This window comes from Nerophis lumbriciformis, linkage group LG02, assembly GCF_033978685.3.
Source record: "Nerophis lumbriciformis linkage group LG02, RoL_Nlum_v2.1, whole genome shotgun sequence".
Classification (NCBI taxonomy): domain Eukaryota; kingdom Metazoa; phylum Chordata; class Actinopteri; order Syngnathiformes; family Syngnathidae; genus Nerophis; species Nerophis lumbriciformis.
In genome coordinates this window covers 46,580,214-46,592,983 of record NC_084549.2, presented here as the reverse complement: position 1 = coordinate 46,592,983, position 12,770 = coordinate 46,580,214, and the positions used below count along the sequence as shown (strand labels likewise).

At 39.2% G+C, this 12,770-nt stretch overlaps 1 protein-coding gene across 1 annotated transcript in view; it reads right to left on the bottom strand.

Annotated features, from left to right (window-relative positions):
- The window catches only part of fancl (FA complementation group L), a 130,592-nt gene that overhangs the window by 68,914 nt on the left and 48,908 nt on the right, over positions 1 to 12,770 (bottom strand). Inside the window, exon 6 of the mRNA XM_061963650.1 lies at positions 9,723 to 9,819. Within this exon, the coding sequence (XP_061819634.1) occupies positions 9,723 to 9,819 (97 nt within the window). The remainder of the gene's footprint in view (positions 1 to 9,722; positions 9,820 to 12,770) is intronic.

Sequence of the window (12,770 nt, the reverse complement as noted above, 5' to 3'; positions counted from 1 at the left end):
GCCGCCGAAACCAAAACAAAAAAGCGACCGACCCCGTAAACCACAACAACGCACACCCCCGGCTACCACCGAGGCCACCAACCCACCTACCCCAACTCATCCACAGCCAGGCCAATTGAGCCACCGGACATCCACACCCATGCACACACCTACACATTCATATACACATACATATACACATACATACACACATACATATATGCATATACATATACATACACACATATACACACGCATGCATATACATATAAAAATACACATCCACACATATATACACATTAATACACCCACACACATATACATAAGCCCACATATACACAAACACATACATACACAACACACAAAAAAAAAAAAAACAATAAAAAAAAAAAAAAAACAATATATAAAAAAATATTAAAAAAATAGAAAGAAAAGAAAAAAAGAAAAAGAAAATAAAAATAAACCCTTTAAATAAAATAAAATAAATAAAAATAAACAAGAGGCCTGGTCGCCAACAGTGCCCAACGCCACCAAACCCCGCAGCCCCTCCCGCACGTCCAGGCCCCCCCCGCCCACCACCCACCAGGCATCCCATCCGGCAAAAAGCCATAAGGGCCCAGCCGGCATGCCACGGCATCTCAGCAGACCCGGCGCCGCGATCAGCAATGCACACCGGGGCAGCGACACATACATATGTACCTACATACATACACACAGATTTCACCATACATATATACAAACGTACACACACCCACATACACGCGTACCCATATATAATTTAACAGAATAAGTTAAATATATTAAATAGATTTTTAAAAAAAATAAATAATAATAATAATAATATATATATATATATATATACATACACACATACATATATATATATATATACACATACATACATACATACATACATATATACATACATACATATACATATATACACATACACATACATACATATATATATATATATATACACACATAAAATAAATTAAAATAAATAAATAAAATTAATAAAAAAAATAAGGGCAGAGTAAAACACAGGAGGGGGACTCCCGCAGGGCAGTCGGGCAGCACCGCCGGGGCCCCAACAAGGGAGGCAAGCAGTCCCCCCAACCCGGCACCAGGCAGGCCCGCACAGCCGCAGCGCAGGGCGACCCCGGGCAGACCCCGCCCCGCGCCCCAGGGGAAGGAGGAAGCCCACGGACACCCGGAGCCAGAGGGGCACGAGCCGACCCCCGCCCGACAGCGGCAAGACCCCAGCCCCACGGGCGCAACCCCCCGCCCAACCACCCACGGGAGGGACAGCCCCCCCCAACCAACCCAAGGCGGCCGCCCACAGCCCCACCCGCACCCCAACACCCGCCCAGGCACCTCCACCCACCCCCAGCCACCAGACCACCCACGGATCGGCCCGCCAGTCCGGAACCAGGAAACACACCCCAGGCCCACCCGACCCCGCGGCACACGGCCCCCCCGGCACCCAGGACCCCCCACCCACGGAGCAAGACCCCCGGGACAGAGCCCCAGCCCCGGCCCCCAAGGGAGTCAGGTCAGAAAATTAATTAGCGGTGCCCAAAGAGATCGGAATTCTGTCAGTTGTTGGTTTGATTCAGCAGACATTCTTTCCATAACTACATAATCTAATAAAATGTTTTTGTAAAGGTTTATACATAAATTATTTTTTGATTTCCAATTTATGAGAATAGTTTTCTTGGCGATGCCTAACGCATTTATAAGGAGGTATGTTTTGTTTATATCAAGATCAGTTGCGGAGAGATCACCCAACAGGCAGAGTGCGGGGGAGATGGGAATAGGAATCTCTAACGCTAATGATAGGTTCTCGCACACTCCAAGCCAAAAGTTACTCACGGGAGCACAGGACCACATTGAATGCAAGTAATTATCTATCTTATTATCTGAGCAGTGTACACAGATGTTAGAGTCAGCTAAACACATTTTATACATTCTTAGACCGGTGTAATGTATTCTGTAAAGTATTTTGAGCTGAATCAGTCGTACATTTGGATTCTTAATCAAACGAGTAGTATTGAGGCATATTTGTTTCCAGAATTCTGGGTCACAGCTTGTTGATACGTCTGAGTGCCATTTAGAAGTTGGAATACTTATTGTGTTATCTATTTTTGATAAGAGAGCATATAATTTGGATAAAGCTTTGGGGGCAGATGTTTTGAAGAATTTAACGGTCGTAGGATTACTTTCCCATGTTGTTTTGTTGAATCTTGCGCTGATTACAGATTTGATTTGTATATATTCTAGAAATTTATGAGGATTGATTGCATATTGTGTTACTAAACTTTTAAAAGAGATAAAACTGTTTGCATTGATGATATCCCCAAGGCATCCGACTCCCTTATCATACCATGTTGGAAAGTTCAATGGCTTCTTGTTTAAAAGAAAATCAGGATTATTCCAAATAGGCGTAAATTGGCATGGAGTGAGCGGGGACCCAGTTATTTTCAAAAACTCCCACCAAGCTGTTTACCTTAACAGCTTGGTGGGAGTTTTTGAAAATAACTGGGTCCCCGCTCACTCCATGCCAATTTACGCCTATTTGGAATAATCCTGATTTTTATATATATATATTTATACGTATATTAATACTTTTAAAGCAGTTGTGTTTTCGGAGAATTTGGCTAATAAAGGGCAAGTTAGAAATTGGGATCTCCTGGCTAAGTGATTGTTCAATCTCTAACCATAAACTATCTATGTTTTATGTTATTGGATGTCAGACTAATTGTAAGTTCTGTTTCTCTTATTTATTAGTTCTGACGGCATTATTTTGGCATTATTTTGGCATTGTGTTGGCATCGTTGTGACGAGGAGAAGGCGTGGCTGAAAATAAATGTCTGTTTGAGAAAAACGAACAACTTGAGCCTTGATTAAGACCTCGGAGGGAGTAACAATATATATATATATATATATATATATATATACACATATATATATATATTTATATATATATATATATATATAAATATATATATATAAATATATTTATATATATATATATATACTTATATAAATATATATATATTTATATATATAAATGTATATAAATATAAATATATATATATATATATATATATATATATATATACAGTGTTGGGACTAACGCGTTACAAAGTAACGCGTTACTGTAACGCCGTTAGTTTCGGCGGTAACTAGTAATCTAACGCGTTATTTTTTTATAGTCAGTAACTCAGTTACCGTTACTACATGATGCGTTACTGCGTTATTTTACGTTATTTTTTATGTAGTATCGGCTAGAAACTGAGGATCTGAGTGTGTTTTATTCCAGCGAAGCAGAGACGTGCTTCTGACTCTTCCTCTACGCTCTCTGTGTGTGCGTGTGACTGTGTGTCTGAGTGTGGGAAGGGGAGGGGAGGGGAGGGGAGGGGGGGGAAGGGGTGCGCAATACAACCGTTGGCCAACAAAAAAGTAACCACAGAACACTATACGACTATACGGTATAGTGTTCTGTGGTTACTTTTTGGTTGGCCAAGCGGACGTGACGACAGGCTGTCCCCACTCAGATCCGCACAGACCGGGAGGGGGCGTGCCTTAAGTCCGGCTGGAAATCGGCAGAAATTTGGAGAATGGTTGTCCCAGGGAGAGGCAGTGAAATTCGGGAGGGTTGGCAAGTATGAGATATTCTCACTTCTTTTCTTTTGTCGAGCACAATTTAGTTAAATGTAAGTTGTGTCTTGGATCAAAGATCCCGTCTACTGCCCAAAACAACAATTCAAATCTGCCTGGTTAGGCTCTGTGTATGTCACGTGTGCCTTCCTTGGGTGAAGCCAGCTTTACAGCTATGTTGTTGATTGATTGATTGATTGATTGAACCGTTTATTAGTAGATTGCACAGTACAGTACATATTCCGTACAATTGACCACTAAATGGTAACACCCAAATAAGTTTTTTAACTTGTTTAAGTCGGGGTCCAGATACAGATATATACTATCAAATATATACTAACATCATAATACAGTCATCACACAAGATAATCATCAGGGTATATACATTGAATTATTTACATTATTTACAATCCGGGGTGTGGGATATGGAGGGGGGGGGGGGGTTAGGTTTGGTTGGTATCAACACTTCAGTCATCAACAATTGCATCATCAGAGAAATGGACATTGGAACAGTGTAGGACTGACTTGGTAGGATATGTACAGCAAGTAGTGGACACAGAGAGAGAGATCAGAAAGTATAAGAAAAAGTGTCTACATTTGATTATTTACAATCCGAAGAGGTATTATGTGGAAGGGAGGGTGTTAGTTTAGGGTTGTAGTTGCCTGGAGGTGTTCTTTTAGTGCGGTTTTGAAGGAGGATAGAGATGCCCTTTCTTTTACACCTGTTGGGAGTGCATTCCATATTGAAGTGGCATAGAAAGAGAATGAGTTAAGACCTTTATTAGTTCGGAATCTGGGTTTAACGTGGTTAGTGTTAGTGTTAGTGTTAGTGTTATTATGCTGTTTGTTACTTATGTATGTTATGTTGCAGCTATTTAAAATAGTTTTGTCAATTTGTTCTGGCCTGAAATAAATTGGCCCTTTGAAACATATCTTTGTCTTTGTGTGTTGTATGTAGAGCACATTGCTTAGCAGAGTTCAGTGATGCAAATGTATGTCAAGTTGATCAACAGATTGTATTATTCTCCAGTGCAATAACAGTACTGAAATGAAGGCTAAAAGGGCATTAATGGGAGCTTTAAAAAAAAAAGTAGAAGAAGTAACTAAATAGTTACTTTTCACAGTAACGCATTACTTTTTGGTGTAAGTAACTGAGTTAGTAACTGAGTTACTTTTGAAATAAAGTAACTAGTAACTGTAACTAGTTACTGTTTTTCAGTAACTAACCCAACACTGTATATATATACATATTTATATACATATATATATATATACATATATATATATATATATATATATACATATATAAATATATATATATATATAAATATATTTATATATATATATTTATATAAATATATATATATATATATATATATATATATATAAATATATAAATATATAAATATAAATATACATTTAAATATATATATTTATATATATATACATATTTATATAAATATATATATATATTTATATAAACATATATATATTTAATGATCTCAGCGTCGCTAGTGGATAAAATAGAACGAATTTTAGCGATATTACGGAGATGAAAGAAGGCCGTTTTAGTAACACTCTTAATGTGTGATTCAAACGAGAGAGTTGGGTCGAAGATAATACCCAGATTCTTTACTGAGTCGCCTTGTGTAATTGTTTGGTTGTCAAATGTTATTACGGTAAATAAATGTCGGTGTTTAGCAGGACCGATAATCAGCATTTCCGTTTTCTTGGCGTTGAGTTGCAAGAAGTTAGCGGACATCCATTGTTTAATTTCATTAAGACACGCCTCCAGCTGACTACAATCCGGCGTGTTGATCAGCTTTAAGGGCATGTAGAGTTGGGTGTCATCAGCATAACAATGAAAGCTAACACCCTATTTGCGTATGATGTCGCCTAGCGGCAGCATGTAAATACTAAAGAGTGCAGGGCCAAGAACCGAACCCTGAGGAACTCCGCACGTTACCTTAACATAGTCCGAGGTCACATTATTATGGGAGACGCATTGTATCCTGTCAGTAAGATCATCAAGAGCATCAAATTCTAAAGTTAATGATTATTTGAAAAAAAAAAATGTTGATCAGTTTGAACATCAAATATGTTGTCTTTGTAGCATATTCAACTGAATATGGGTTGAAAATGATTTGCAAATCATTATGTTCCGTTTATATTTACATCTAACACAATTTCCCAACTCATATGGAAACGGGGTTTGTATTAAGTATCAGGGAGGCAGCTGAAGGAACTCTTATTAATTTAATGTGGGAATTTCAGAGAATAAAATAGTCGTGGTCTGTTGTGACAGTTGCCTTGGTTGTCCATCCTAAGCCACCGTTGGTCACGTAGGATGTCAGGGTCACAAGATTTTCTAAGGTTACAAGTTAACTAATGTGTTTTGAACTGGAGATTACTGAAATAAAGTAGTTGCGTATAAAACAAGCTCAGCTTCCTCATTAACATAAAATAGTGTCAGATTTAAGGACTGCACGCCTACAGTGATGAAATAATGGCAAAGCTTGGGACCCCAGAGCCGTTTGATTTTGCCGTTCAAACGGAGTGGCCGCTATGGAGGGAGCGCTGTTCATGATTTCGAACATCAAAATACCTCTGGTATTCATTTTGAAAGCCAGAGACAAAGACAAGACCAAAAAAAAAAAAAAACAGACCTACCAATTATAGATGACGGCACCATCATTTAGTTCATTTTCATTTATCGTTCCATCGATTGACTTAATAACTATTAGCCCAGGCCTACAATTGTATTAAATGTTTTTAATGCCTCTGGACATCAAATTTAATGCTCTTTTATGCCTTTTAAGACCTTATTTTTTGCAAAATTAATTCAATGACTTTTAATGCTTTTTAATGAACGGGAAAACCTGTTCTAGCGTGAGCTGACAAATGCACAGGTTGCACTGTTTTAATAGAAACTGACATTATGAAGTTCTGCAGTCAAAGTTGTATCAGTCAGTCAGTTCCATGCACTAAATTAGTTTGATTTCTCAATTAAATAAAATACGTAGTTTTCATGTTCTCACTCAAATGCAGTTCTTCTCAAATGGTAAGGTGGGCCCCGCTGCCGTGGCGAGATGCGATAACAGGGGGGTCCATGTGATCCCGGGGAACATGCTTTATCAGCATCATGCAGTGTCATTCTTCCAAAAGCTGCGCACTACAAAACATGCTCACTGTAGCCATTGCTCTAATGCGACTGCTGACCTTACGCAGTGTCCGTCTTGTACGCTAGGGGGCAATTGTGGTAATTTCAGCTTGTAGGAATGTAACTAGAAGAAGAAAATACTACATGCCAACAAGCTATAGCTAGTAGATGTCAAGCTCCGGATCTAACTGATAACTACAATTTTCCATTGCAATTTGTTGATACTAATGTACGGTAATGTGTGTTTTCCTGACAAGTGGTTATTGTGATCATTACAAAGTACAGACATACAAAAATATAATTATTTTGGTAAGCTACTTTGATTGTTTACTGTTAATACAAACAATGCAGTGAATAACTTTTAATTGCTGGTTGAGAAATGTAACGGCAATATAGATACCTATTCCAATTTCAAAGTCTTCACATTGTTGCGGTGACGTGTGACGGTATCAAACAAGAAATTGGTGGGTGTAGTTTTTTTCTGGCTCTTTAGCATTGGCCGGGGCTGAAAACAAACTACATCTCTCAGAATCCTGTGCGCAGCGCGAGACCGCCATAAGCAGCAAGTGAAGTGTGTTCGTACTCGTACTCATAGTAGAGTTTATTTGCACTTTTTCAGAAAATTTCATCAAAATCTGTCCATAACTATTTAAGTTATGTTGCGAAGAAACCGACAAACAAACCCTGGCGAAAACATAACGTTTTGAGGGAGGTAAGAAAGTCTGCGTTCTGCAAGGCAAAAGTGTGCCGCTTTCGTCTCGAGTGTTTCCAAGACGACACAGAGCCAGCTGGTCATGTCACACCGCACGGAGGGGAATTACCAAAAAAAACTGTACACCACGGGAAATACGAGTAAATTAATAAGCTACTTGGTAAATCCTCAATCCATCCATTTTCTCTTTCGATGTCAAGTAGCCTATCCAGCTGCACTCGGGTGGAAGGCAGGGTGCACCCTGGACAAGTCTCCACCTCATCAACTGTCACATGTTTTTAGATATATTTTTAAAACAATGGTTGTTATATATATATATATACACATATCTATGTATATACGCACAAATACACACACACACACACACACACACACACACACATACACACACACATACATACATACACGTATATATGATTAGAACATATGAGCATTATGCCTGTATTCACTTACAGTAAGTGTGTTTATCCTAAACGTTCCTGCCACTTCATTTTACACACTATAAAAATTTTACCGAATCTTTTTTGTTGGTCATATACCACAATAATATCGTACCGTGAGATTTAGATACCACTACATCCCTATGGTTTACATGTCAATGATGAAGTTAAAATTGTTGTATATTGACGTTTAATTCTTATATCACTAAAATGAAGTATAAATATCGATCTTGCTTGAGGATGATTTAGATGAATGAGATGCTGTCTTGAAGTCATGTGATCTACCGCTTTTTATTATTGTCTACTGACTAAGGAAACACACATGTATAATATTTACTCCATAACAATTCCATTGTGTATAAAAAACGTTTTAGATTCAAAATATACCTGTTTAGAGGTTTCTTTTTACCAGCCAGGATGAGATGGCGTCATGTCACATGTAAAATGTCTCCTTTGAAAACATACATACACTTTAAACAAGTAAGTTTTTATTTTATCATACACTTGGAAAAATACTGTTTTATTTCAGAACCTTAACTTTGCATGCTTGTTGGTGTAAACAGTTCACTCTATCCCCAGGCTGGTTCTTCTTGGCTTGTAAATAATGTAGTGAAAAGCAGCGTTTTGGTCCTCCACAGAGATTGGTGCACTGATAACTCACTACATGCCAGGGAAAACTGGCTTCCAAGCACATAATCAGGTGTGTTAATTCGATTTTTAATAAACTAAACTCGATTAGATTAAGGTTTTTGTATGTCTTGTAAAAAGCTTATTTTGAGCCAAATCATTTGTGAAATCTGACTAAAGTTGCTGACTGTGACTCCATATTTAAGAGTATGTAACTTGTGGAAATACATCTGAGACAAAACATTCCATATGGAACATAATAGTCTAACATACCATACTATATTTAAATCTTTAAAATAATGTCAGTATTATGGTTGTTTCTGTGTATCATGCAGTATATCTCTACTAATAGCGAGTGGTGACTAGCCATTGCAGATAAAAGTGTTTCTCTGTTCATACAAGATACTTTTTTATCATGCTGAGTTCTATGTGGAAATGTTTTATCTGTATTACATCTTCATCACAGTGGGTTATCAAATCTCTGTACACTCTTTCCCTTTTGCCCCAGATTTTAGGACCTAGATGTAATTCACTGATTTGCTATCAGCAAACTGAATGCCCCATGAGTAAAATGAAGTCAGACCTGGATATAAATTGGCTAAATACCCACATCAAGCTGAAGCATATTACATGAGTGTGTTTGTATGCCTGTGCCTGTGCCTATGCCTGTGTGTGTGTGTGTGTGTGTGTGTGTGTGTGTGTGTGTGTGTGTGTGTGTGTGTGTGTGTGTGTGTGTGTGTGTGTGTGTGTGTGTGTGTGTGTGTGTGTGTGTGTGTGTGTGTGTGTGTGTATGTGCGTGTGTGTGTGTGTGTGTGTGTATGTGCGTGTGTGCGTGCTGGTCACAAAAAACAAACCAAAAAATTGAATGAGTTGCGGTAGTAGCGTGATTGAAATGGCTGAAACAACAAATCAGAAGTAAATATTCGTCAAAATTATGACGCACGCGGGATGTGTGCTAACAATCGAAGTCAGATTTGCAGTAAAATTGTAGTGCTTTGATAAAATTGCTAGAGCATGAATAATATCCTCAGGTAAATTCCAGGAAAGACTAGTTGGTTGGTATGATGGCAAACAGGTAGGTAGATAAGAACCTAGTTAAATCAAAAGTGTGTTTACAATACATTACATTTCAAAACATTACCTTAGACTTGAGGTCAATGGTGAGAATGTGTTGTCGTCCTGAAGAGTCCTCAGCTTTCAGCCTCAACATTTTAAACTGTGTGTCTATGAAAAGCAACCTGCAATTGGAAACATACACACACATCTACTATAAATTGATGCACACAATTATTTAACCTTCATTGTAAATTATAGTTATAGTGTTTGCAAAGTTTATAAACTCACAGCAGCTAGCAATAAACAAAACAGAATTAAATTATATAGTTCAACAACTGAAATGTTATGTTCACATTGGACATCTTTGAATGTGTGTACATTTTCAAAATAGATATAATTTACCATGGGCATGTAATAATGTTGACGGTAAGTGTACAAACCATAACTGTCCTCAGAAAATGTTTTATTGTACTGATTTGCACATCCCTGTAATGTGTCCTTTATTACAATGCTAATCAAAAACAGTTAGAAAAATGTCAACAGAATTTTAATATATATATATATATATACACACACACACACACGTACAGTCGTGGTCAAAGGTGTACATACACTTGTAAAGAATATAATGTCATGGCTGTCTTGAGTTTTCAATAATTTCTACAACTCTTATTTTTTGTGATAGAGTGATTAGAGCACAAAACCTTAGAGGAAAATCTAATTTAAAACATTTGTATGCTCGTAGAATACTTAAAAACTTTAGCATATCTGTATTTGGAATTAAAGTATGGAATGGATTAACCAAAGAAATCAAACAAAGCACCAATAGCAAAGTAAGTTTTTCATTGTACGGCAAACTGTCTGTTTAACTGTGCATATGACAATAAACAATCTTGAATCTTGAATCTCTTGAATATGATTCAGTTTAGGAGACTGTTCAAACTACAAGTGTTCACAAAGTACACAGAACAATAATTATGATGACCATCTTGAAACCTTTTTTTCTTTTGAAATAAAGATTATTTATGTAATTAATATTTCTTACTTACTACAGTATATTATTTATTTTGTATTTATTTATTCACTGTTCTGTTACAGAGAACAAGGAAATGGGATAAAATTGCTATGGTATGAAAAGGGGTAGGATTAAATAAGCTCAGCTGCTTCCTACTCCTTTTCGGACGTGCTGTAATGAAACAACTGGAAATATGTGATGTATTACATTGTATCGTATGCATATTCGAAATAAACTGAAACTGAACCATACTGCCTAAGGAGCTCATAATGTTCATTATTTTTATTTATGCAATATAACAGGGTTTCTCATCAAGAAACCTTACATGAAGTCCGACCTATTTTTGCAAATAAATAGTAACCTACCTGCTGGTTTAAGTCTGTTCACCCAAAATAGTCTTGCTTTATTGTCCTACACTCGACAATATCTCTTCGACGTCGGAATTCAACGAACCGACATCTTTATTGCCGAATTGTAACTTCCCGTTGAGATCGCTCGGACACCGGGAGCTCTCACCAGAGCAAGGCCGGCTGCGAGAGTGTATCGCCTGCGCCGAGAACGTAAGCAAAGGAGGGGGAAGCAAGGGGGGCTGCGAACGTCGAACGTCTAAGGTTAACGTCGAACCGGCTATTGCTCCCTTCCATCTTCCTCGCTAATGTGCGTTCTCTGGTGAATAAAATGGATGAACTCCGGCTGCGGATTATCAACAACAACTGGATTAAGGACAGCAACATGATTATTTTCACCGAAACCTGGCTTAATAGCGGAATACCCTACAGTGCTATCGAGCTAACCGATAGCATTCACAGAGCGGACCGATCAGCTGATGACTCGGGGAAGACCAGAGGTGGGGGTCTGTGTGTTTATGTAAACAAGGCATGGTGCACAGAAGAAACGAACAAATTAAAAGACAGTCATTGCTCTGCTGATGTGGAATATCTTATGGTTAAAAGTAGACCTTTCTACCAACGTAGAGAGTTTACAGCAACCATAGTGATAGCAGCCTACATCCCTCCAGATGCTAATGCTAAGCTATGAAACAACTCTATGCTAGCTTTAGAAAACAGCAGGACATACACCCTGAAGCAGCCTTTATTGTTGCTGGAGACTTCAACCACTCCAACTTAAAGTCTGTACTCCCTAAATTTTACCAACATGTCTCCTGTCCTACCAGAGGGGACAGGACACTGGACCATGTCTATGCCAACATTCCTGAGGCTTACAAAGCCTCCCCCCTACCCCACCTCGGACAATCAGATCACCTCTCTTTGTTGAACCCCAAGTACACACCGCTGATCAGACGTGTAAAACCATCAACCAGGACAATCAAAGGGTGGCCTGAGGGAGCAGATTATGAGCTGCAGAACCGGTTTCAGCAGACTGACTGGAGCTCGTTTTCCACACAGTCTACCATATCGACTTCAACCTCTACACATCCTCTGTTGTGTATTACATCAACACCAACATCGATGATGTCACCACCCTCAAACAGATAACCACGTACCCTAACCAGAAGCCATGGATGAACAGAAAGGTATGTCAACTGCTAATGGCGCGTGACACCGCTTTTTAGACCTGGTGACAAGCAGGCCTACTGTTCAGCCAGGGCCAACTTGAACAAGGGAATTAACCGGGCCAAGCAGAACCACAAGCTGAGGGTAGAGGAGCACTTTGCAAACTCTGACCCCTGACGCTTCTGGTAGGGCATCCAGGCCATCACGGATTATAAACCCTCCGGCAACTCTCCCCCAACCACCGACGCCTCCCTGCCGGACGAGCTCAATAACTTCTACGCTCGTTTCGACAGGGACAACCAGGAGACGGCCAACAAGACTGCCATCAAGACTGCTCTCCCTGCTGACATCCAACCCCTCACTCTCTCCCCCACCGAGGTGTGAGCAGAACGAATGCATGCAAAGCAGCTGGCCTTGATGGCATTCACAATCGTGTGCTCAGGAACTGTGCTGAGCATCTGACCGTGGTGCTAACTGACATCTTCAACCTGTCACGAGCTCAGGCAACTGTCCCAGCGTGCTTCAAGACCACCTCCATTGTGCCAGTGCCGAAACACTCCTCTGCAGTGAGCCTCAACGACTCCCGCCCCGTCGCACTCACCCC